At 47.1% G+C, this 27,560-nt stretch overlaps 1 protein-coding gene across 5 annotated transcripts in view; it reads left to right on the top strand.

Moving 5' to 3' along the window:
- Window positions 1–27,560, top strand: part of samd11 (sterile alpha motif domain containing 11) — a 287,378-nt gene that overhangs the window by 137,855 nt on the left and 121,963 nt on the right. For 4 of the 5 annotated variants that reach the window (XM_038773648.1, XM_038773650.1, XM_038773651.1 and 1 more), the window contains exons 4-5: window positions 652–741; window positions 15,243–15,367. In XM_038773648.1, the coding sequence (XP_038629576.1) occupies window positions 652–741; window positions 15,243–15,367 (215 nt within the window). The remainder of the gene's footprint in view (window positions 1–651; window positions 742–15,242; window positions 15,368–27,560) is intronic. The other variant, XM_038773652.1, reaches the window with a different exon arrangement.

The following is a 27,560-nucleotide window of genomic DNA, read 5'->3' as shown; positions in this document are numbered from 1 at the left end:
CTCCCACCACCCTCTCACTTCTCCCTTTTGTTGCTCCCTCTCTCCAGTCCACTCTGCTCAAACCTTTCCTTAGTTTTGATGAAGAGTCATCCTCCTGAAAGGCCCTTAATTGGAAAAAAATAATTGGGCCCTCTAAATTTATGTTAAAAAGCGCAGCCTTTAGGAGATACTTTAGGAACACTTGCAAAGCAGGTTTTTTTTTAGAATAAACACAAATTAGCTCAGAATCTGTCACATGGGTCCAAAATGTTTTACAACCCACGTGGAGCATTGCATCACCTTTATTTGTGCCATTTCCCCATATCTCTGCTGTTGCGCTAAAACGGCTGAAAACACTAGCAGGTGATCATTTATTTTTTTTGTGCTGGTTAAAGGTGTGGAACGTTGGTTCTAGGGAATCAATTGTTTCTCTACATTGACTTGGTGCATGTCAAGTATTGTTTGGATGTAGAGTAAAGCTCCCTCTACTCTGTACCCAACAATGACTCCCCCACCCCCGCTCCATCCTCAATTTGGCATTTTGCGATTGCGCCAATAGTCATCTGAATGCTATTTCCAACCTTATGTACATCAGTGTCAAATTCAGGGTAACTGTATTGTCTAGCCCATGTGCACCAGGAACTACATTGAGAATGACAAAACTCGTTTCAGATTGGACGCATATGGCCAGCCGACAGAGCAGATTTTCAACCCATCCATCTGTACTGCATTTGAATTGCACCCAGATCCCAGAGGTGAAAGGTCAGTGACTTAAACCCCCTTAAATCATCCGATTTTTATCAAATGTGTCATTGCTTTTTCTACCGCGAACACAGCAGGCGTCTTTAGCCCGCTCGCGGCAGGAGGGAGTGCGTTTATCTTAGCTTGGTTTCTGAAATAGACAGTCCGTACATTATCCATCAATATGCAGGAAGGACTCAATATTCTGAATGGTAGCTAGCATGTTAAAAAGATGCATGACCATAACATCAGCAAAGTATCGCACTGGAATACGGTGCATGATATTTATTTTATTCCTTCATGGGAATGTGGGCATCGCTGGCTAGGCTAGCATTTAGTGTTCCCAATTCATTTTTCCAATTAAGGGGTAATTCAGCGTGGCCTATCCACCTACCCTGCACATCTTTTAGGTTGCGGTGGTGAAACCCACACAAACACGGGAAGAATGTGCAAACTTCACACGAAAAGTGACCCAGAGCCGGGGTCGAACCGGGGACCTCAGCGCCGAATGCTAACCACTGCGCCACCGTGCTGCCCTTTGCTGACCATCCCTAATTGCCCCTTGAGACGGTGGTGGTGAGCTGCCTTCTTGAACCGCTGCAGTCTCTGTGGTGTAGGTACACCCACAGTGCTGTTAGGGTGGGAGTTCCAGGATTTTGACCCAGCGTCAGTGAAGAAATGGCGAGATATTTCTAAGTCAGGGTGGTGAATGGCTAGGAAGGGAACCTGCATATAATGACACGTGGCAGGGTCACCCACACAAAAATATCTATTTTAAAAAAAAAGAGTGCCCACTTATTTTTTTCCAATTAAGGGCAATTTAGCGTGGCCAATCCACTTAACCTGCACATCTTTGGGTTGTGGGGGTGAGACCCACGCAGACACAGGGAGAATGTGCAAACTCCGCACGGACAGTGACCTGGGGCTGTGGTTGAACCCGTGTCCTCAGCACCGTAGGCAGCAGTGCTAACTACTGTGCCACCGTGCTGCCGCAGAGATAGATTTTTTTTAAATGTATTTTGTTTTATAAATTTAGAGTACCCAATTAATATTTTCCAATTAAGGGGTAATTTAGCGTGGCCAATCCGCCTACCCTGCACATCTTTGGGTTGTGGGGGCGAAACCCACGCAAACACGGGGAGAATGTGCAAACTCCACACGCAAAGATATATTTTTGCAGAAAAATGTGAAAACCACCCAAAATGGAAACTTTTAAAAAAAGAATCTGATGGACATATAGAACAACTCCCCCCACCCCTGTCCCCCATTGCCACCACAAGAAACCTATAACTTTCACCGTTGCCACTTACCCATTCCGTAGACAATGTGTCAAACCAGATAATCCATCCCGTGACATCCCTTGAGCAATGCCACGATGGATCCACTGGGACAAAACAACATTTTCTTGAGAATACTAGAGACTGATAGGTGTGGATAAATAATGTTGAAATGCATCTGCATCAGTTAAAAATTGTATTAGAATTCAGATGGAGTTTGATGTAGGTAGATAAATATTGGTTAGAAATGTCAGTATAGAATGTGGCAGTTTTTAATTGTGGGGCAGTTGTCTGTTAGAGAGTGCTGGAAGGAAAAGGAATCTGGGTGCGATAATCGATGGTTTACTGAAGATTTAGAGTCAATGCAAAGCTGTTAACAAAACTAAGGTCAAACAAAAGATTAACAACACCCAGCTCTATCTCACCACCCACTGTCTCAACCCCTGGCTCTTCCCACTGCTTGTCTAACGTCTAGTAGGGAATGAGCACATGATGTTGGGAAAGCTGAAGCCACTGCCTTTGATCCCTGTCCCAAACTCCATTCCCTCGCCACCCACTCCATTCCTCTCGCTAGTGACGGTCTGCGGCTGCACCAGATCACTTGCAACCTTTCTGTCATATTTGACACTGGAATGAGCATCCAGCCACTTATCTGCTTCATCTCCAGGACTGCCAACCTCCACCTGCTTAACACCTCTAGTCTCTGCCCTTCCGCTGCCCATTTGCACAAAGCCTCTGCCATGCCTTTGCTACCTTAAGACTTGGCTATTCCCCCTGCCCGCCCATCTTCAATCTGAAACTCTGGTGCCCACACTCAGACCTGCACCAAACCTCACTCGCCCGCACCCTGCTGCTCACTGATCTATTTTGGTTCCTGATCCAACAATGCCTTGAATTGAAAATTCTCATCCTTGGTTTCAAATCCCTCCATGGCTTCCCCCACCCATCTCTCCTCCAGGCCCACAACCCTCCGAGATATCTGCTACGCTTGCCTAATTCTAGCCCCTTGATCACCACGTTTTTAATCCCTCCGGCATTGGGTGGCCGTGCTTTCAGTTGCCTAGGACCAAGCTGTGGAATTCCTTCCCTGAATCTCTCTGCCTCTCTCTTCTTTTAGGAAACTCCTCAAAATCTACATCTTTTACCAGTCTGTTGCCAATCTGTTCTAATACTGTCTTTATGGTGCAGTTCGGCATGCTCCTGCGGACCACCTTGTGATATTTCATTGTGTTAACGATGCTATATAAATCTCAGTTAATGTTAAGGGAGGCCATTGAGCCCATCTCGTTCTGCGTTCCATTGCAGCGCAGCGTTCCCACTACCTGCCTTTTGGCAAAGCTCCTCCCATGAATTAGGGGAGGGAGTTTCTGCAGTGACACAGTGGATGGGCTAGCGGGGACTTTAAAAGGGAAGGTGCACCCCCCTCTCCCATCCACCCACTAAGGTGACCCTATTATGAGTGGCATGGTGACACAGTAGTTAGCACTGTTTCCACACGGCGCTAGGGACCCGGGTTCAATTCTGGTGACTGTGTGGAGTCTGCATGTTATCCCCGTGTCTGCGTGAGTCTCCTCCGGGTGCTCCGGTTTCCTCCCACAGTCCAAAGATGTGCAGGTTAGGCGGATTGACTGTGCTAATTTTAAATTGCCCCTCGGTCTCCAAAAGGTTATGTGAGATTACAGGTCTAGGTTGGGGCATTGGCCTGGATAGGGTGCTCTTATCGGAGGGTTGGTGCCTGCTCGATGGGCTCAATGGCCTCCTTCTGCACTGTAGGGGTTCTATGAGCACCAGCGTGAACTAAAAAATGGAAAATCTGCAGATTCCTAACTTGACTGCCTGCCACCATTTGGGTGGGGAAGGAGGGAGCAGGGCTGGTTGGTGGGGGTTGTAAGGGGGGGGGGGGGGGGGGGTTCCTCTGAGTTTGAGTAATTAGTTGTAGGCCTGATCATTATGTTTCCACCAAATCCGCTGCTCATTTCTGGAGGGATTGCAGGGAAACCCCCCCTTCCCCCTCCCCACCGAATATCTCATTAACACAACAGGCACAAAAATCCTATCATTGTTAGATCTTAGCTAATCACCAAGTGTTCTGATGGATAGATCTAACCTGTTATTATTGACGTCACTGTATTTTGTGTTGATCGGGATGAAGGTATTGACGGTTAAGGATGTGATTAATGAAGATTTTCTCCGTGTTTCCACTCTGTGCCTGGTGATAAGCGAGACTTACCAGTCTAAGCTCGTCAACCCGTTGATCCAGACCTCAATTGAGCTTCAGCTGACTCAGGCACTGGGGTTTTACTGAGGGTGACGCAGGTTTTGACCTTGCTTTACCTTCTGGAAGCCCATGTTTGCAGTTCACCTGTGACCAATGTAGAATTTCCAGTGAAACTGTAATATGTTACCTGAGGAGGACTGCGGTGAAAGTTGGTAAGAGGTTTGTCTTTCATAATCTATCCTGAAATGACCCCCACCAGAGTTCGCTGAAGAGGCAATAGCAAACGGCCAAGTAAAAACGGAGTTATTGATTGGGCAGACCAGCAGTACTTCCTGGTAAAGGCAATTGGGATTGACAGACAAACTCCAGATTCTCAGAGACAGCAGATCACTGACAGCTCTAAACAGCTGCGTATCATTTTTCTTGTGACGATGACGCATTGCTTTTTAAAAAATAAATTTAGAGTACCCAATTATTTTTTCCAATTAAGGGGCAATTTAGCGTGGCAAAACCACCTACCCAGCACATCTTTGGCTAGTGGGGGGGTGACACCCACGCAGACACGGGGAGAAACTCCACACAGACAGTGGCCCAGAGCCGGGATTGAACCTCTGTCCTCGGCGCCGTGAGGCAGCAGTGCTAACCAGTGCCGCCCGACGCATTGCTGGTTTTATGGCACAACGACGCATTTTAATCTTGCACAGTTTTCAACAAACCCAGGAAAAGAATCTTGTCAAGCATTACTAACAAAGAGCTTCCCTCGGCATTGATAGAAGAGAGTAATACAAACAAATATTCCAATGAAATCTTTACAATTTTCCAACAATAGTGTAGTATGTGGAGGAATGTGGAGTTCGGTCACAGATGAGCCATGATATCATTGAATGGCGGAATGGGCGGAGCTGAAAGGGTTAAAAGGCCACCCCCTGTTCCGATGTAGCAATTGAATTAATTGTTCCCTCAGAGGTTAACGGGAAGTCCGTCCTGTGGTGCATTAATTAATTAGATAGTTTCTGTTCTATATGCGGGCTCCAAGCACCCACTCTGGTTGAAGATGTTGAGCGCTCTGGCTGGCAGACAGTGGCACACTGCTGGATTGCTCTGGTTTTGTTACACAGAACGAGAGGCTCTTTTGTAGGAGGTCCAGAGGTGGAGGGATGTCCTGCATCTGCACAGGGCGAAGGTGACCACTTTGTCCGCCTTGACCTTCTGACTCGCTCACCCGCTGCAGCTAGTGCTGCTCTGCTCGGTCTAGCGTCCTCCGCCCATTCCTCCCCCAACGCAATAACAATTGTATTTGTGTAGCACCTTTCACTTCCTCAGGTGGCCAAAAGCATGTCACAGCTAACGAATCACTTTTGAAATGTGGTCACTGTTGCCACGTTGGCAAATGTGGCAGCCAATCCTTTGCACAGCAAGGAGTCATGCAGAACAGTTAGATAATCGGCACTTGTTCTGTCCTGGCATTGTTGGCTGAGGGGGGGGATAAATGTTGGCCTGGACAATGGAGGAATTGCCTTGCCTTGCCCTTCTTCAGGTAGCAGCATGGGATCTCTCTAGGGCCACCTGAACAGGCAGACTGGGCCCTGATGTGACACCTCCTCTGAGAGATGACATACCTGACAGTGCGACACTAACTGAAGTGTCAGGCTAGATGACATGCTCAAGTTCTGGATTGGGCCCTTGAACCCACAATTTAGGCAGGCAAGCTGACACGTAGCGGAAATATTTATTGATGTATAAATAGCCATTCTTCTCGTTGAAAGGGAGGCTCCATTGTGAAATAACTCAACTTCAAGCACTTTACTCACCTTCTCAAAAAAGTAGAGGAATGTTTTCCATAAACTAGGTGCTGCTCTGTGTTCTAATGTAGTGAGTGGCACAGCAAGCTTTATTCTATTTCAGATATAAGCGCTGCTCGAGAAGAGGATAATTTTGCAAGAGACATCCTCAAATAAAGTAATTAGCAATTGGCAAGAGCTCTTTGTTCTTCATTCTGGCATAAAAGCTGCTGGATCATTTGCTAAGCGGTATTAAATAGAGAATGATGGCTACCTGGAAGTGATTTCAAGGCTGTAATCTCACTGAGCTGTTCAACTGATGTCATAAACCAGAAGAATGAACGATGAGCAGTTACAACCATCATCTACAAACCCTGGAGATGATCAACTTGAAATCATTCCACTGAATATATGTTTTTATGATATATTTTGACAGTAATCGATCCATTTAGGGGCCTGTATTATTGTTGTCAAGGTGGGTAACAATGGCCAACATACTGACTATCGTAGGGCGGCACGTGGTGCAGTGGTTAGCACTGGGACTGCGGCACTGAGGACCCGGGTTCGAATCCCGGCCCTGGATCACTGTCTGTGTGGAGTTTGCACATTTTCCCTGTATCTGGGTGGGTTTCGCCTGCACAGCCCAAAGATGTGCAGGGTAGGTGGATTGGCCACGCTAAATTGCCCCTTAATTGGAAAAAAAATAATTGGGTACTCTAAATTTCAAAAGAAAATTATATAAAAAATTTATAAAACAAAAACCATCATTGAATTATAGAATTTACAGTGCAGAAAGAGGGAGGCCTTTCGGCCCATCGGGTCTGCACCAGCCCTTGCAAAGAGCACCCTATCCCAGTAACCCCACATAAACCTTTTGGACAAAGGGGCATGGCCAATCCACCTAACCTTCACATCTTTGGACTATGAGAGGAAACCGGAGCATCCGGAGGAAACCCATGCAGACACGGGGAGAACGTGCAGACTCCGCACAGATAGTGACCCAAGCTGGGAATCGAACCTGGGACCCTGGAGCTGCGAAGCAACAGAGCTAACCACTGTGTCACCATGCCGCGCATTGGCGTGAACGAAATCCCTGCTGGGACATTAATGCTTGTGATACAGCCAGGGCAAACTTATTAAGTGCTAGCATTTGATAACTGGGAAATAATATGGTCAGTGTACATTCCTATCAGTTATTTATACTGCCAATAGAGCTTCTTGATCAGAGGTCTAACAAGCCCTTGGTCGTTTGTGCAAAACACCTTTTAACATATGTTAATGTTAATGTTTTTCAATTGTACTCCACTTTAACATTTTCCGTTGCATTATAGCAATGTGCAGAATGTTAGAAAGCTTCTTTCACGTTTTCAACTTTTCTTTTGCATCGAAAATGCTATTTGACGAGAAATGTTTCCCTGGAGCGTTTCGCATTCCCAGCAGCTCCACAATCTTCTCAAACTACTGGTGTTTTCCTGAATACTTAGCCTTACGCATAAGCGTGCTCACGGCAACCATAATCGCCCGCCTGGGGGATTTAGCAACGATAATGTTGTGATTAGGCCGATTGTCGCAAACTCCGTTTAAAATTTTTAAACGTTGCAAAGAGGACGCTTCTGCTTGTTCTGTGCAGTGAACGACTTTAACCCTGAGTATCAGCGCCAGCCTGTAAATTCCCAATCCTTAGAGGCTTATATAGCTGCATTTTATCATCTGATTCATATGCACCAGAGGGCGGATCACGTTATGAGAGATTAGAAGGCTGACAAGAGGATGAAGCAGTACACCCAGTCGATGATAAATTAAACCTCGATTTGCTTCCCATAGACAGTGGAAAGGTGCACTGCATTACACTGAAGAGAGATTCTGCAGATTCCTTTTGTTCCCTCAGAGGTTAACAGGGAGTTCGTCCCGTGGTCAATTCCAATCTGTCATATAGAAAGTAGCCCAGTTGATCAGCAACAAATAGTTTCTGGCTTTGCAGGATTCTGGACAGTCCGACCTGGACTGGGGCTTCTTTAGACCGACCTTGTGCAGCACTTGGCAGAGCCAGGCACCAGAGGCAAGTATGATTAATGAATTTCCAACTGGTCAGTGCTGTGACTGGACAGGATACAGCTGGTTATATTATGGATGGGGGATCTCTGGTGTCCATAAAGACAGCAGACAGTTTCATTATAGAGTTGGAGAAATGTTTATGCTTCTTCCCCCCCCACCCCCTCCCCCGCCCCCCTGCAAATCGATAAAAAAGCAGTAAATTTTCACTTTATTAAATGTGGTGTTGCTTGCTATCATGGCTGTTGCGCAGAGTTGATTCATACACCTGTGTGGTTGTGTGATCATCTCTGCCCACATCTCCTCTGCTCAGGTCACGCACTCGCCTGGTATGAACGAGGCACTCATGGGGGAAGATGTTGACAGATTTTTAAATCATCGTGCTTCATGTTTTTTCTTTTACTTCCAAGGGTGACGTGACTGAAATTACGTTAAACACGTGGTGCAGTGGTTAGCACTGCTGCCTTACGGCGTATAGGACCCGGGTTCGATCCCGGCCCTGGGTCACTGTCCCTTGTGGAGTTTGCACATTCTCCCCGTGTCTGCGTGGGTCTCACCCCCACAACCCAAAGAAGTGCAGCCACGCTAAATTATCCCTTAATTGGAAAAATAATTTTTAAAAAGCACGTCTTGTTTAGCACAGGGCTAAATCGCTGGCTTTGAAAGCAGACCACGCAGGCCAGCAGCACGGTTCGATTCCCGTAACAGCCTCCCCGAACAGGCGCCGGAATGTGGCGACTAGGGGCTTTTCACAGTAACTTCATTTGAAGCCTACTCGTGACAATAAGGAATTTTCATTTCATTTTCATTTTCCCCGTGCTTTAACAATTGCTGGGCAAAGTTTTTTTTCCCAAATTACTGAAGGAACAATTTTTTCTTTTATTAGCATGGTAGCATGGTGGTTAGCATAAATGCTTCACAGCTCCAGGGTCCCAGGTTCGATTCCCGGCTGGGTCACTGTCTGTGTGGAGTCTGCACGTCCTCCCCCTGTGTGCGTGGGTTTCCTCCGGGTGCTCCGGTTTCCTCCCACAGTCCAAAGATGTGCGGGTTAGGTGGATTGGCCATGCTAAATTGCCCGTAGTGTCCTAATAAAAGTAAGGTTAGAGGGGGAGGGTTGTTGGGTTACGGGTATAGGGTGGATGCGTGGGTTTGGGTGGGGTGATCGTGGCTCGGCACAACATTGAGGGCCGAAGGGCCTGTTCTGTGCTGTACTATTCTAAATCTTCTATCTAAACTGTTTCCCCCAAATTGTACATGTTCGTTAAACTGCAGGAAACAAAAATGTAAAGTTGCTTTATTTAAATGGCAAAAGAAATGTTGGAACTGAAGTGGACGTGTGTGAATGGTCTGGTTAACACACAGAACCACGTGGATCACATAGCTCCAACCCTGATTGTCGCTACAATATGAATGCTTCCCACTTTGGCACTGCGGAGAATGCCACTCCAGCACTTGAAGAGGTTAATTTTAGGTGCTGCGAGTTGATTACAACGCTGAAGATCAGATGCTGCCAATGAGATTTTACTATCTTGTTATTGGCAGTGGGTTTCTTTTGCTTGATAAAAGAGGATCCTTTAGATAATTAAGGTGAGCCCGAGGTGCAGCTTGAAAAGGCTTCGGAGCATTACCTTGAAATGGTGGCTTCGATCTCTCTGCTGATTACCAGTAATGATGGGCCAGTTAGCCACTTTGCTTCTGAGAGGCTGTCTTAACTCCTCGAGTGCCAGTCCGAAGCAGGCAGACCATCGTCAACCCGACGCTGACAGGTCTGATTGAGGCCAACATTAATGTGCACCGGCAGCGATGAATTTATAGAAGAGACGAGGACAGAAGTCTTTTCTGTCAGGGGGGGGGGGGGGGAGGTAAGACACGCGAATTTGAAGTTTTGTTTCTTTGTTTACACCAATAACGGTTGAATCTTTTTCTGTGATTCTGTGCTTTAACTTCAATAGTATCTACTTTAGAGTCTTTTTAAATTGTGGTTATTATGACAGACCTCTTGTGAAGCTAGGAGGAGGCTGTACACTTGCGTAGGTCATTTTGTTTTGTTGTAAACCCCATGGAGACCAGGATTTTTTGGAAGGTGTTAAAAGTGCCTTTTAATATAACTCAGTGTGCAGTAGGTAGTAAGTTTCATGTTGAAATCTGGATTTTCTCCCGATTGACCTGGCAAGTTATGCGACTTAATCCAACCCATACTAATCTGGTATTTGAAATTATTAGGCTATTTCGAAGGATGAATGTAATCTGATTGTTTTAAAAATGTCACCGTGCTCATTAAATGGACTTTGACAGTTTGGAGCTGGAGACTGAGAGAGATAATGTGCAGATATCGAGCACAAGAATAAAGCTGTTGGCAAAAAAAAGAAAATAAAGCCTGCATGTTAAAATGTGTGGCTTCTGAGTCAGATAGTGACAGTGTCCTCTCGCAAAAATATAGGCCGATTGACCTAAGAGAGCCGTGGTATCTTTGCTGTCAATTCCTGGTAATCCAAAGTCACATTTTTGCTCCAGGAAAGATGAAATTTTCTATTTATTTAAACTGAGCAAGAATAAATAAAGCGAGAATTCAGTACAGAAGACGAAGCCGAATTGTAATTTGAGCTGAGGAGACTGCTTGATATCAGACTTTTTTAAATTGTTGGCACACCAGGCTAACCAAGAGGAAAAAAAAACTTTCAAACGATGGGAAGATTGTTCATTGAAACTTGCCTGAATGGTGACAGGGAGCGAGCATGGGTAGGGTGCTCTTTCAGAGGGTTGGTGCAGGCTTGATGGGCCGAATGGCCTCTTTCTGCGCTGTAGAGAATCTGTGATTCTATTTAACAATATTAAGTATTGTTTGAAATGTTTCAGAAGAACTGTAAGCAACAGTTTAATTTGACGCAATGAACAATTACTTCATTGCAATGTTAATGTAAGCCTACTTGTGACAATAAAGATTATTATTATTATTATTTTGGATTGTAGATTTTCCAGTTCCCTAGGGCTCTCCTTCATTCATTTAAAATCTGTTCATGAACTGGGTTTAGTGGAGCTGTGAGGGGAGGTATGGGGAAAGTAATCTGGAGGGAGGGAATAACCGAGAGAGGGGGGGAGCAATCAGCAGAGCAGACCCACTGGGCAACCCCTGCCCTGGATGGTATGGTAGGTCCAAGGTGTTTATTGTTTATTAGTTGTGTTTAATTGTACGCAGGCTGCGGACATTAATCAAGAATCAAGGGGCGGCACGGTGGCACAGTGGTTAGCATTGCTGCCTACGGCGCTGAGGACCCGGGTTTGAATCCCGGCCCTGGGTCACTGTCTGTGAGGAGTTTGCACATTCTCCCCGTTTCTGCGTGGGTTTCATCCCCACAACCCAAAGATGTACAGGTTAGGTGGATTGGCCATGTTAAATTGCCCCTTAATTGGAAAAAATTAATTGGATATTCTAAAAAAAAAATTTTTAATTTAAAAAAAATTTAAAAATTAATCAAGAATCAATTTGTGCCCACATTCCCAACAGTAGTGGGCTGAAACTGTGGTCATTGGGTGAGGAGGTATAAGTTTGCAACATGCATCTCGGTAAATAAATGCTTATTAAGGGTGTAAAGATTAAGTTCTGTCCTTCCCCACCATGCTTTCTGGAATATAACAGGAGGCACGGCCAATATTAGGCCTCATTATGTTTCCTGAGTCACAGGTGCTTCCTGGGCATCCCTAGCAGCTCGATGGTGAAAATTACAGGTGGTGTAATCATGCTTTGTGCTCTGAAGATGGGAACACCAGGCCCAACCAAGAATGGGGCCAGCAGCAATCCTTTTAACTCTTCCCAGCTCCACACAAATGATATCATTAAAACATTATTCTCACCTTTTTGTGGTGGCAAGCTTTGGTAGTCCTTTTCCAAAAGAGCCAACAATGAGACACTAAAGGCCTGGACCATAGAATCCCTACAGTGCAGAAGGAGGACATTCGGCCCAATGGGTCGACAGTGACCCTCCAAAGGAGCACCCCCACAGGCCCACGCCCCAACCCTATCACCGTAACCACCCTTAACCTTTTGTTTGGACACCAAGGGCAATTTTAGCTTGGCCAATCCACCTAACCTGCACATCTTTGGGCAGTGGGGGAAACCGGAGCACTCGGAGGAAACCCACGCAGACACAGGGAGAACGTGCAAACTCCGCACAGACAATCACCCAGGGCTACATGCATGCCTGAAACTCCACTCAGTGACCCATTGCATGGCACCCCTAATTTGCCAATACATGCCTGCTTCCGTTGGTCAATTGCAAGTGTCTCCACCATCCGTTCTGACAGCACTCCCACCTTGGGCGAGGATTAGGTGTGAGAAATCACAATATCTTACCCAAATAAATGGGCACTTCAATGTTCAGTTTCTCCCCCATTCGAATTTTAGGAATTTTGGCGTAGAAAGCAACCATTCATCCCAGCTTCCTCCGATGCATTCCCTCCCCTAATTACTTTGTTGCTTTGCTCTTTTTCCCAATCCTATACTATCTTACATCAATGGTTGCTAAGAAATGAAGTAAGACTTCATAGAATATCATTGAATCCCTAAAGTGCAGAAGAGGCCATTCAGCCCATCAGGTCTGCACCGACCCTCTGAAAGAGCACCCCAGCTAGGCCCAATCCCCAATCCTATCCCCGTAACCCCACCTAGGGGCAATTTAGCTTGGCCAATCCACCTAACCCACACATTTTTAGACTGTGGGAGGAAACTGGAGCACCCGGAGGAAACCCATGCAGACATGGGGAGCACGTGCAGACTCCGCAGACAGTCACCCAAGGCCCGGAATTGAACCCGGGTCCCCGGAGCTATGAGGCAGCAGTGCCAGCCACTGTGCCACCCATATTTCAACTATATGGTGCCTGTCATGTCCGCAAGACATCCCAACGCATTTTAGAGCCAATGAAGTACTTTTGAATTGTAGTCACTGCTGTAATGCAGAAAATGAGGCAGGCAATTTATGCACAGCAAGATCCCACAAATAGCAATGTGGTAAAGACCAGATCATCTGCTTTTGTGTTGTTGATTGAGGGGCAAATGTTGGTGGGGACATTGAATTTAACACCCTTGACCTTTGAATTTGAATTATTGTCACGTGTATCGAGGTACAGTAAAAAGTATCGTTCTGCGTACAATCCTGACAGATCGTTCAATTAATGAAAAAACACAGGACATACATAAATACACAATGTAAATACATAGACATAGACATCGGATGAACTTATGGAGGGTAGTACCAGATGTGTGAAAAGATTAGTTCAGTCCATAAGAGGGTCATTCAGGAGTCTGGTAACAAGTACACTCTGTTCAGCACGATAGGGGAGTGGTTAGCACTGCTGCCTCACGGCACCCCGACCCCGGGTCACTGTCCGTGTGGAGTTTGCACATTCTCCCCGTGTCTGCGTGGGTCTCACTCCCCACAACCCAAAGATGTGCAGATTAGGTGGATTGGCCACGCTAAATTGCCCCTTAATTGGAAAAAAAAGAGTTGGTGCTCTAAATTTATGTTTAAAAAGAAAAGGAGTCTGGTAACAGCGGGGAAGAAGCAGTTTTTGAATCTGTTCGTGCGTGTTCTCGGACTTTTGTATCTCCGCCTGATGGAAGATGTTGGAAGAGAGAATAATCTGGGTGGGAGGGGTCTTTGATTCTGCTGCCCGCTTTCCCAAGGCAGCGGGAGGTGTAGACAGTCAATGGATGGGAGGTGGGTTTGTGTGATGGACTGGGCTCTTCATCAAAGTAGTGCTGTGGGATCTTCTACATTCATCCGCAAGGACTGACGGGGCCATGATTTAAAGTTTCAGCTGAAAGGTGGCATCTCCCACTGTGCTGCATTCCCCCAGTGCTGCTGTGGATTGTCGGCCTAGATTGCAGTGTGAAAGTACTCGAGTGGGACTTGAATCCACAACCTTCTAACTTGAGAAGCGTGTGCTACCAACTGAGCCAGAGCCAACATTAATCATTGAACTGCTTTTGTCTAATGGTGCCAATGACATTATCCAAAATAATTTAGAGCATTAGACCATCTGTGTCGCATTGGATACAGGAGGTAAGATGCAGGTCTCTAGGTGTGTACTATCTCCCTGGTGACGAGTTATTGATCAACGTAATTCGAGATGATTAATAATTCCTCTGAAATAATCTCTTAAACTCCTTAAAGTACTGAGTGTGCATTAATACAGGGAACATGCCAGCTCAGGAGTGATCAGAAGCAAAATTGCACAATGTGTGAACCTGTGCGGGTTTCTTTCAATCTCTTTTCCTACCGTAAGATCATTTGGGGAATTAATGGGTGCTGACGGGCATGGATCTGGGCAGAGACCCTATCCGGGAGAGGGATTTGTGGGTTGATCGAAGGAGCAGACTGCAGGGTTTGGGAAGGCAGACGGAGGGTGTTTGAGTGAAGCTGCATTGTCTGGCAGTCTCCGTGTGCTGAAAATCCGCAGACAGACGATACTTAAACGTGCCCAATGTCTGGGGACTTTCCGACACAAACTTATCTGATTAGGAGAGATAGACGGTAGATTAAAGCTCTCCTCCTGTTGGAGCAGGGAGCAGTTGGGGGAGGGGGGGAGGAATGTGGGAGTGTGTGAAGGTGGAGAATTTAAAGTGGCTGACCGTTTTCGAGCATTTCCTCAATCGTGCATTGCCAATGATGTGTCGGGGTAGCAGGTTAGGTCAATTATACCATAGTGTTCGAGTGCTTGGCCATGTGCCCTGACCTTGCGAGGCTGGAGAACAGTGTTTATGTCCTGTGAGTAGACACAGCCCTTTAAGATGCTGCTGTTTCTGGTAATTATGCAATTGTAGGAAATTAATATTTTTGCATAATAAAGCTTTTTAATGGACCACAAAATTATAGGTAATTTAGAATTAGCAATTAAACTACTTGACATCTTATTAATATTTAGATTCTGCTTTGTTAAAAGGAACGCACGAGGGTGAGCAGAACTTTGCATTGAAATGCTTGGGGTCTCTGTCAATATGCAAATAATCCAAGTTGTGAGTTCAGCACAAACGGAATGTGTTGAAAGGAACGATTTCCATTTTGGTCCAAACAGTCCGCTCGTGTGTCAGAGGAATAAGAATTCCCCCTTCCCCCCCCCCCCTCACCATTCATACAGGACAATGTTTAGAAATCGGTCGCGGATTTCCTAACTCTGCTCTCTCTCCTTCTGTTGCAGTCGTGAGAGTGATCTGTCAACAATCATCTCCAACTTGCACCAGAGCAGGCAGCTCGTTATGCCAGAGAGTCAAAGTCGGAATGAGATAAAGAAAAACGGCATCGACCTACACCCAGGACAGGCTGGTAAGGTTGTGAAACGTCACAAACGCAGCGCTGCAAAAAATCAGTTCTGAATGAAATGAATGATTGCAGAGTTTCCAAAAACAAGCCCTTTGAGGGCTTCGTTTCTCCTTTCCTGAGGGCAGGTGCACATACACGCACACATGTGCGCACACACAAGTGTGTGTGCATGGACAAACACACATATGCGCACACCATGTGATGTTACATTCAGCTACTGAGGTAGCTTTCATATTTCAACCAATTGACTGTACTCTGATACAGCAACATTATAAAATTCCATGGGACTGACTGGACATTGCAACTACCGAGGGTCTCTTTGGACGCATGTGTTTCTGTCACAAAATAGAACGTTTTATAGATTGGCAATTAGTTACCAATATATTCCAAAAATGTCCAGGGCTGCAAAGATGTGCAGTCACTAATCCGTGTCAGCCAGCGGGCACTGGTGGTAGCATACACGCCTCTGAATCACTAGGGTTCTGGGTTCAAATCCACTCCAGGGCTCGAGCACAAAAATCAAGATTAGGGACATACAAATTAGGAGCACGAGTAGGCCACTCAGCCCCTCGAGCCTGTTCCACCATTTAATAGGATTGATGGAACCATCAATTCAGTGAACACGTGTAGTTGGATCTGAACAGAGGCTTTAATACACTTACAATAGAGCCAGCCTATTTGTCGTTGAACTTCAGGTGAACTGGCAGGCTCGCTCTAAGGCACTGATCTTTATACATCGGTCCCAGGGGGAGGAGTCCTGGGCGGAACCAAGGGAGGAGCCCAGTACAAACTCTCGCGTACTCCCAGAGCGACTCCCCCTGGTGGTCGGATAGTGCAACTGCACTTACAATGGGTAGATAACGAACATATATACATGGAGTGATATTGACAACTATATATAGTGTGAATCACATTCACCACAAGGATCATGGCTGATCTGCTTGTGGCCTCAACTCTGGACTCCCACCTACCACCCGAGGGTACTGAGGGAGTGCTGCACTGTCGGAGGTCTGTCTCTGCGATGAGACATAAACCTTGCACAGTAGACCAGCCTCCTTGGGTAGATGTAAAAGAGCCTGTGACTCTCACAGAAGAGAAGGGGACTCATCCCCGATGTCCTGACCAATGGTTATCCCTCAAATCCGTGTGACCACAAACAGACGATCTGGTCATTATCACGCTGCTGTTTGTGGAAGTTTGTTGTGAGCAGATTCCAGCAGTGACTACACGTCAAAAAGTACTTCATTGGCTGGAAAGTGCATTGTGACATTTTGCACAGTGCTAGAAATCAGCCAGTCTGCTTTCTTAAAGGGTTAATTATTTAAGCCACGTTTTCAATGGCTTTTAAACAAGTAAAAATACAACAATACAAAAATAAAAATACAAAAATACAACAACACGGTAGCATTGTGGATAACACAATTGCTTCACAGCTCCAGGGTCCCAGGTTCGATTCCGGCTTGGGTCACTGTCTGTGCGGAGTCTGCACATCCTCCCCGTGTGTGCGTGGGTTTCCTCTGGGTGCTCCGGTTTCCTCCCACAGTCCAACAATGTGCAGGTTAAGTGGATTGGCCATGCTAAATTGCCCTTAGTGTCCAAAATTGCCCTTAGTGTTGGGTGGGGTTACTGGGTTATGGGGATAGGGTGGAGGTGTTGACCGTGGGTAGGGTGCTCTTTCCAGGAGCCGGTGCAGACTCGATGGGTCAATCGTATTAAATGGTGGAACAGGCTCGAGGGGCTGAGTGGCCTACTCGTAAATTCTATGATAATTTTCCTTTTAAATATTCCAAACAAACTGCCCTGAAAATCCGGCCATCTATGGGCCTCATTGGGGCAGCACGGTGGCCAAGTGGTTAGCACAACCGCCTCACGGCGCTGAGGTCCCAGGTTCGATCCCGGCTCTGGGTCACTGTCCGTGTGGAGTTTGCACGTTCTCCCCGTGTCTGCGTGGGTTTCGCCCCCACAACCCAAAAATGTGCAAAGTAGGTGGATTGGCCACGCTAAATTGCCCCTTAATTGGAAAAAAAATAATTGGCTAATCTAAATTTATAAAAAAAAAAAAAAAAAAATCTATGGGCCTCATTCTGAGCAGCCTGTGTATTTTCCGAGGCATTTTGCTTGTTCCAGCGTTTTAGACTATAATTATGCAGCCTTCTGAAAGGCAAAACTAATTGCGAAATGGTCTTTCTGGAAGGTGCTGTTGCTATGTTCCTGGTGGGGAGTTTAAAGAATCACGGCGAATACTGTCACTATTTTACTCCGCGCTTCATGTACGTCACTCGCGTACGGTCTGAATTATGCGCTATAACTTGTACCGGTCCATTGGTTGAAAACTAGTTGGTATAGTACCCACTTAGACCTGGTGTTAGGACTGCAGCGATAGTGATACCTCCTTGAAAAACAAATCTGGTTAATTTGCAGTTGACGCCAGGGATAGGCCGTCATCTAGCCCAGACAGTCGGAGATTTCCCCCTCTTCAAGCCATCTTTTCATCCTGTCCGCATCCGGCGTGACACATTCAACTGTCTGCTCCGAGGCTGAACGTTGTGGGTTTGAGCCTCCGGCACAGAAATGACTCTGATTATGACAGTGCCGCATTGAGGGAGTGCGGCACTGTCAGTGGTGCTGCTTTTTCACACAAGAAATTAAACTTAAGTCCATCTGTCATCTCTCTGGTGGATGGAAAAGATTCCATGGAATGATTGGAAGAAAAACTGCGGGTTCCGCACCGTTCTTTCATCAAAATTGCGCCGAAAATTAATGAACTGTGTTTCACCCAGTGCTGTGTGGCTGTATTTGCTTCCATGCCAAAAGTAAATACATCACCGTGGCAACGCATTGGCCGTGGTGTGCTTTAGGATATGAGGAAGCAAAGTATAAATCCGGGTCTTTAAATACATGAATAGGATGGGAATAGAGGGATACGGACCTCGGAAGTGTAGAAGATTTTAGTTCAGACGGGCAGCATGGTCGGCGCAGGCTTGGAAGGCCGAAGGGCCTGTTCCTGTGCTGTACTTTTCTTTGTTCTTTGTTCTTTTGTTCTTCTCAGCTACGGTAATCCCCCTGCCCCTGGGTTAGAACATCGGGGTTCCCCGGCTGGCACTGCAGTGGGGGATTGAGACAGTGCTGCGCTGTCAGATGTGCCTTCTGTGAGATGTTAAACTGAGGCCTCACCTGCCCTTCAAGGTGAATACCAAAGATTCGATTGTATTCACTGAATAATAGTTGGGGAGTTATCCCCCGTGCCCTGACGAACATTTATCTCTCCATCATCACTAAAACAGACAGATTAGCTAGACCGTACTAACCTGGAATCCTATTCCACTGCTAATTGCCGCCATGTTTCCTGCCTTACAGCGCATACAGTTAAGAAGCCCTCTGTTGGTTGCAAAGTTTTGAAACATCCTAAGGTTGTGAATGGTGCGATATAAATACAAGTCTCACCTCCTTTTGTTCTGGTACTTGTTGACTCAACCGACCAATCTCCTCAGTGTATGGGCGCGATTTAACGAGAAAAGGGTCTAAGAGCCGTATTGGGCCGCCCTCCCAGATCCTTCCCGACGGCCGAGACCGCGGCCCGTATTTACTGGCACGTGGTGCCAGAAATAGTCCCCCACAAGCTTCACGGCGGAAAAGGCTGACTCGCCTCGACCGCGCCCAATAGCCTCCCCCCCCCCCCCCCCCCCCCACCCCCGCTAACAAGGGGGAGCTGCTCATAAACGCTCTGGCCGAACACACTCTGTGTAGACCTGTCCTACGCTTGGAGGCGAAACGGGCCAGCGAGGGGGGGAGGGGGGGAATTGCCCTTAATTGCTGTCAGTCGGTGGCGTGCCACAGCTAGGTGGGATCTGGAACCCGCCAACGGGATCAGGCCGGTTAGATTGTGAACCGGTTGGCGTGGATCTTGATTTTGGCCGCTCCCGTGATTTAACCGGCGTGCAGCTGTTAAATCGCATCCTATGTGTTCAGACTTCGTTCATTGAATTCAGGGGAGGGGAGTGGTGTTGTCACTGGACTAGTAACCCAGAGGCCCAGGGTAATGCTCTGGGGACCCAGGTTCGAATCCCACCATGGCAGATGGTGACATTTGAATTCAATAAAATATCTGGAGACCATGAAGCCATTGTCGATTGTCGTTTTAAAAAAAAACATCGGGTTCACTCGCGTCCTTTTGGGAAGGAAATCTGCTGTCCTTACCTGGTCTGGCCTACATGTGACCCCAGGCCCACAACTCTTAATTGCCCGCTGAAATGGCCCATAATAACACTTTGGGGGCGATTCTCCGAGCCCCGCGCCTGGGCGGGGAATCGGAGCAACCGCACCACGGACGGGCCGCTGATTCTCCGGCCCGGATGGGCCAAGTGGCCGCTCCGACCCGCCAACACCGTTCACCCCTTGTTGCTGCCGGCCGGAACTCTGCGGGAACGCTTGGGGGGGGCGGGGTTCAGCTTGTGAGGGGAGGGGAGGGGGGGCTCCGAAGGGGTCTGACCCGCGATTGGGGCTCACCGATCGGCGGGCTAGCCGCTTCCCCCTCCGGGCCTCCATTCCGCCGTGGCCGGCCCCTGAATACCGATTCCATGCATCCACAGACGCCTGCGGGGGAAGAGTTCCAGGTTTTCAATATCCTTTCTGGGGGGGAAAGATATTTTTTCAATTCCCTCCAACGTTCCCTTGCTCCAAGTTAAAGATTGTTTTCTGTTGTTGATTTCCTCTGCTGGAGTACGTAGTTACTCTAGTCTACGGAACCTTTTTAACATTTTAAGCACCTCAACTAGGTCATCTCAATCTCTGTCCTGAGACACGGTGGTACAGTGGTTAGCACTGCTGCCTCACAGCTCCAAGGACATGGGTTCAATTCCGGCCTTGGGTTCACTGTCTGTGCGGAGTCTGCATGTTCTCCCTCCGTGTGTGCGTGGGTTTCCTCCGTGTGCTCCGGTTTCCTCCCACAGTCCAAAGATGTGCAGGTTAGGTGGATTGGCCTTGCTAAATTGCCCCTTGGTGTCCAAAGATGTGCAGGTTAGGTGGGGTTACAGGGATAGGGTGGGGGAATGGGCCTAGTAGGGTGCTCTTTCAGAGGATCGGTGCAGACTCGATGGGCCGAATGGCGGCTTCCTGCACCGTTGAGATTCTATGATTCTGTGGGGTCCATGGAATATTTTTAAACCTGACTTATCAAGAGTCACATTTACGTAATACATTTTGATGCTTTGCCCGTGTTTCAGCTTGAAGGGGGAAAAAGAAAAGGAAGTGGGGTTAATGTTGCCAGTTATTTGTGTTGTGTTCCTGCCCGGAATGCTCGCAATCATTATTGGGCTAAGTGTTTCTTAAATTCACTGACGATACTTCTTCAAGATACATGAGCTTCATGTCTTGCGGTAAAGTTTGGCGTCTGCTCAAAGAATTTGATGCACGGGCCGAGGGCTCAGTGTTGATAAAATCTAATTGCTGTATTGATCCAAGCTGGAGCCAGTCATAGCAGCATTGGTAATTGAGATATTTCTGTTGGTGCGGTTAGCTCTCTGAGCAGTTTTAAGCTCCTCCCAGTTCCATATGGCCCGAAGGCAGTGTCGGGGAACTCCACATATCCCAATGTCAGATCACACAGTTATTTCAGCCAAATGCTCTCAGAACATTTTATATTCAAATCGGATTTGGTCCACAGAGGGAGGAGCGTCATGTTTTTGTTTGTTTTTTGCCCTGTCTTTCATGGCCAGATTAGGAAATGTTTCCATTTTAGTTAAGTAAAGAACTTGCATTTGCATAGTGCCGCTCATGACGTCGGGCATCCCAAAGGGCTACACAGCAAATGAAGTATGTTCAAAGTGTGGTCACTGTTGTAAGGTAGAAAATGTGGCAGGAAATTGGTGCACAGCAAGCTCCCACTGTCCGAAATATCACAATGGCCAGAGTGTCTGTCCGTTTTTAGTGACTTTCTTTCAGCGATAAACATTGGCCAAGGACACTGGAGAAATCCGCTGATCTACTTTGAATAACGTTGTGGGATACTTTACCCAAGAGGGCAGGTGGGGCCTCCATTGGCTGTCACATCCTAAAAATGGCACCGTCGGCAGTGAAGCACTCCCTCAGTACTGCAGTGAATTGTGAACCTGCAATTTGTGGTCAAATCTCTGAGGTGGGACTTTAACAAATCTGAGGATCAGTCTTGGGATCTTCCTGTGCTGCTGACTAAGCTCCAAGCACAAGGGAACCAAGAAGCAGAATCGTTGAGTGCTGCATCCATTGAGTTTGCAGAAGAGAATACTTCGGCAAGAGATGAAGACTCAACTGCTAAAAGTTCCATTAAACCGGTAGATTGTTCTTTTTCACTCTCTCACATGCATTGTCAATAATGTAAGAAAACCTAACTTCAAAATTAAAAATAACCCTCACAACCACACTGGGAGTAAGTCACAGGGAGGAGCAAGCATAGCGGTCTCTCCATTGCTGCTTCAAACAGATCACTATGGCCCACAAAGCATATTGGAGTGTCAACAAGGAACACTGTGCTAGTGAGTAGCAGAGGCTCTGCTTAACTCTGCGATTACACTCAATGTGCATATCATAGGGTGTAGGGAAACCCTGGGGGAGAGAAATGCCAAACACGCCCTTGACTACCAGGCCTGAGAACATGTGTCTTAGTGACAGGAAGGACAACACTAAGGGATTCATTAGAGGTGTACTAAATAGCATATCTACAACTCTAGGTCAGAGATTCTCTGTCTTTCAACCTGCTGTTGTATTATTGCAGGTTTCGTGAAGTCTAATATCTTGAATGATAGACTTTTGGACGCTTCAATGAGACAAAATGTTGACGCCAGCAGAGCATATGTGGACTTTCACGACTGAAAAATCGGCGCAAAACCCTCACCGGTACTAGAATCGGTGAGGGGCTAGCACCGGCACCGAGTGAAACTCTCACGGACTGCGCCGAAAATGGCTGGGTCCCGGGCCGCACATGCACACGGCTGACGACCTGTGCCGGTCACGCCGTAACATATGGCGGCGGCTGTGCGCAAACCCAATCGACCAACTGTGAACCCACAGCCCCCCCTCCGCCCCCGGCCAGTGGCACGGATCCCGGCTGAGTGTGGCAGTGCTGGACACTGTCCACAGCCGGCACGCCGGGTTCCCACACGCTCGGGACCACACGTGGCCCACGCCGTTGGGAAGTCGGCCCATCAGGGGCGGAGCATCACAGGTGGGCCGGCCGATGACACGCCAACTGCGTTGAAGTGGCACTTGCCGCATGTCACGGTGATGCGGGTTTGGAAGTGGCGGAGCATGGTGGACCGACGTCAAACCGTCACCGGCCCCGATTCCGACGTCAGAATGCATTCTCTGCCTGACCGCTGATCACGATTTCGGCGTCGGGCTACGGAGAATCCCGCCCCATGTTCATGACCGACACTGAGTGTCACTCACTGTCACTGGGAGAGATTTGTGCTCGTGATGGCTTGTCCAACAGCAAACGATAAATCTACCTTTGGAGAAGTGGGGAGGGTGAAGGAAAGGTTGATCGCCCCAGCGGCTCTGTGTGAAATGGTACATTCCTGTCGACTGATGCTACAGTGACCTCTGGGCCTGGTTTTCCTGATCATCCAGCTCCAGGAGCAAGTGTGGAAAACTGGGAATCCACCTGCTGCAGGTGGGTAAACGCATGGGGAGGGAACAGGGAACGTCAATTGGAAACACTGATAACTGTAAATACTCCTTCAGTATGAGCAGGGGAATTTATAGCGACCATCGGGGTGCTGCGGTTTGACAGACTGAGCACTTCTTGTTTCCCGCTCACAGGAAACTGGCTATTGTATTTGCAACAAACTTAGCTTCAATTGGAAAGTGAGATGTTGGGTCTGCTCGTGTCAAAATTTGTATAATAAAAATCTTGGTTGCGTGTCAAGTTACTGTAAAAGGGAGTGTGCTTATGGATCGTTCACCAGCATCTGTTACTTGGATTGTCAAGATTCGGAGACTGTCAAAGAGTCCTCGGCAGCAGACATTAAAAAAAAATAATAGTTCAAAAAATTTTGTCTAGACTTTTGACCAAATTGCAGGGTTGTAGATTGTGATTCCCAATGTAGCGTTGTTACCTGTTAGAGGAGAGGGCACCAATTGGGTAGCACAAGGTGGTGTTTCAAACAGATTCTTGTAATTTCACATTAAATCGTCTCATGCTGCGGAACCAAAATATATATATATATATATCCCCCCTCCCCAAAGATCTAAAGAGCCACAGAATAGATCAAGGTGTTTTTGTGTCGAGCGCATCTGTCTTAACTTGAGTTGAAGCGATTGCTGGCGATGCCTTTAATCCTAATTGAGAAAGACACGTGTGCAGGGATGAGCAGCCAGGGCTGCCTAACATGGTGTGGCAGCAAATCCGAAGGTTTGTGCATTAAGCAAGGATTTAGCGTTCCTCTAATCGGCTAGATCTGTGTCTATAAACAAGCCCAATCCTCTGATCCAGTTTGTCTAATTCTGTCTGCCTCTATTCTTTAGAACTGAAGTGATAGAGGGGCCCAGGGTTATCAATTTGTTTCTGCATTTTCTCCATTAATTCCCCCCCCCCCCCACCTCTCCGAAAGGTTACACCCCTCATTCACTGGGTCAGGAGGTCTGCTGGAAGAGACAGAACCGCTGGGATCTTCCTATCCTGATTTCCTTATGCCCCCGTGGAGATGGCCGGCCTTCGACATGGAGGCCTTCTCAGAGTTGAGGCTGGGAGGGAGGGGAGGGAGGGGTTCAAACGGTCATCCCACTACACCCCGAGACTGAACGCTTGGAGCCCTGCCGGCCTAGATGTCTTTGAAAGAAGACTATGGCAACATTTTAAAAATAAATAAATTTAGAGTACCCGATTCATTTTTTTTCCACTTAAGGGGCAATTTAGTGTGGCCAGTCAACCTACCCTGCACATCTTCGGGTTGTGGGGACGCAACCCACGCAGACACGGGGAGAATGTGCAAACTCCACATGGACAGTGACCCAGAGCTGGAATCGAACCTGGGACCTCGGCGCCGTGAGGCAGCCATTTTAACCACTGCGCCACCGTGCTGCCCTACCTGGGCAAAATTCACCTTCACAATCTGGGCGGTAATCCGGTGGGATGGCTCACCCCTTCAGAGAAGCAGCTTTCTTTTTTTGTTCTTGAAATTCTTGATTTCCAAAAGAGAAAAGAAGATAAAAATGCAGCTCGACCCCCCCCCTGCCCCCCACCCCCAATAAACAGACAAACAACAACTATACCAAAAAAACGGTAACGTTAACCATCAACAGTAAGTAACTCTTTCTAGAAAGAGACAAATAATTGCCATTTACAAAAACATTTCTCAGCGCATCCTCTTATGTCAGACTTAATCTTCTCCAAATATGGAGAAGACATTTAAGACTTCCAACCAGAATGAAGCATCGGGCAGCTTGGGGGAGGAGTAAGTGTGGTGGAACCGTCAACTCTACGGACACGTGCTTGTAGGATTAGAATAGCGGTTTTAATATACTTACAACAGAGCCAGCCTTCGCCGTTGAACTTTCGATGAACTGGTTGGCTGGCTCTGTGGCACGGATCTTCATACAGCAGCTCCAGGGGGAGGAGTTCTGGGCGGAGCCAAGGGGGGAGCCCAGTACAAACTCTCGAGTACTCCCAGAGCTACTCCCCCTGGTGGTCAGGTAGTGCAACTGCACTTACAATATCGGTACATATATACAATGGGAACAGAGTGACATTGGTAACTTATAATACTGTGTGAATCTCATTCACCACAAAGTGGTTATTCAAAGTAGGACCTAATAGTGAAAGAGTGGAAAGTTTAAAATGCTGACGGAAGTGTTTCCATATTTCTATGTAAAAATCGCCACGAGGTTTGACGTGTATTTAGAGGAGGTAAAGGGTAGCAGGGGACAAATTTAGGCAGGAAGAGAGGATGAGCAGCGCGAGTGTGCTTCCATAAGTTTAAACTTGCATCATGGCACCATGTTAAAATCTTTTGAATATTGGCCGCGCAGTCGAATAGGAAGGGCGAGTCCACCAACCCACCTCCCTCTTTGAAGTATCGTTCCACAGACTCTGAAAGTCCAGCCTGCCCAGATAAATGTTGATATCAGCTTGTTAACCACCAGAACTGATTTTGGTGGAAAGATACGTTGGTAAAGAAACAGGAATCTGGGCAGAATGTTCATTTTTAAGGACTGAACTCTGCCAGCTCAGGAAAGAGACAAAACTCTCTCAGCGTTGAAAATCCACTTTCATTTTGGTGAGCAAACTCGTACGATTTTCTCGATGAAGAGTTGCAAGAGATTGAGTCATGTTCACACCCGAGTGGTGACAACCAGCACCATGTCTATAAAACAGCAAAGGTCTTGGAGGAGGGGGGGGGGGGGACTTGTTTGGCACTAGAGTTAATTGGGAAACACTCACTTTTGCTAATATTCAACTTATACACAGAGAACGAGCCAGAGGTGCTGAAAATATTCCTTATTAGCACGGGCAACAGGGTTAGCGATATATAATAGGTCATCAGCATGTAAGGACACAATGTGCTCCATACCAACGTGAAGGATACCCTCTAGCAGCGTGGATGATTGGGGTTCTATCACTAGGACAATAAGCAGTGGGGACAGAGGACACCCTTGACGGGTTCCCCTGAATAAGGGGAACTATTCTGAGCGTAGAGAGTTAATGTGCTACGCATCCAGAGAGTCGACAAGTAGAAGGGCTGTCGAGGCAGGTGGGGAAAGTATAATGTCAAGAAGACGACGTACATTTGAGGATAATTGGCGTCCCTTTACTAAGCCTGTTTGGTCATCAGATGTTCTGTCAGGGAGACATGGCTCCAAGCGGTTCCTTAGCTAACAGCTTTATGTCTGTCTTTAAAAGGGAGACAGGCCGATATGAGCCACATTCTTCAGGGCCCCTGTCTTTTTGAGTGTAAGCGAAATGGAAATTTACATCATTGTAAGGCGCAGAGAACCGTGACATAATGAGTCATTAAAGATATCAAGCAATAAGGGTGCAAGTTGAGAGGAGAACCTTTTATAAAAGTCAATCGTGAAGCCGTAAGGGCCTGAGGCCTTACCACTTTGCATCAACTTAATGCAGTTTGTTAACTCAGCCAGACGCAAAGAGTCATCGCCGTCTCCGTTCCTGTCCACATGGGATGTCCAAATTATTTAGGAAGTCAGCCATTACCAGGCTATCTGACGGGAGATCAGATTTATAGAGTTTACGATAAAAAGAAGTGAAGGTCAAATTAATATCAGCGGGTCAGCAGGAGGAGTCAGATCTGGGAGATAACCCGAAAGCAGACTAGCGCTGGAGCTGGTGGGCTAATAGGTGGCCAGCTTTGTCCCCGTATTCATATAAAGTCCCCCTTGAACATTGTACCATGTGCACAGCTTTATTTGTGAAAAGTAAGTCAAATTGAGCTTTGGGATGTCTGCATGTAACTCAGGAGTGGGGATAATGGAATAGTGACGGTCTATTTCTAAAATGGAATCCACCAATTCTTCTTGTTTTAATTTTCTTTGCTTGATAATGTATGCATTGTAAGAAATCGCGATGCATGAGTAAGCATGGTGGGTATGAGAGAGGTAGGAAAATTCCCTTGCGACCAGGTAGAGGAAGCGCCAAGGGTCCACACAGCCATTTGAGTCATAGAATCATAGAATCCCGGCAGTGCATAAGGAGAGCATTTGGCTCATCGAGCCTGCACCGACCCTCTGAAAAAGCACCCTACCTAGGCCCACGCTCCCACCCTGTCCCTGTAACCCTGTAACCACACTTAAGCTGTTGGACACTAAAGGGCAATTGATCATGGCCAACCCAGCTAATCTGCACATCGTTGGACTGTGGGAGGAAACCGGAGGAAACCCACGGGGAGAATGTGCAAATTCCACCCAGTCACCCAAGGCCGGAATTGAACCCGGGTCCCTGGTGCTATGAGGCAGCAGTGCTAACCACTGTGCCACCGTGCAGGTGGAAGGAGCTTGGGAAATGCCGGAGAGGGTGAACGTCTTTGGACGTGAGTGATTCAGCTTTGGATCTAGAACACAGATCCCTCCCGAGAGTAAAATGGTGGGTGTCTAGATTAGGAAGGGAAGATAGAAGCAATGTGATAAATTTTGTATTATCCCAGTTAGGGGCATAGACGTACGGCTAAATTACAGGGGTTTGAAAAAGTGTGCCACTAACTATTGTACA

The sequence above is a fragment of the Scyliorhinus canicula genome, chromosome 16, assembly GCF_902713615.1.
Source record: "Scyliorhinus canicula chromosome 16, sScyCan1.1, whole genome shotgun sequence".
NCBI lineage: Eukaryota > Metazoa > Chordata > Chondrichthyes > Carcharhiniformes > Scyliorhinidae > Scyliorhinus > Scyliorhinus canicula.
The sequence above is the reverse complement of the archived record's forward strand: the minus strand, read 5'-3'. Positions and strand labels throughout refer to the sequence as shown.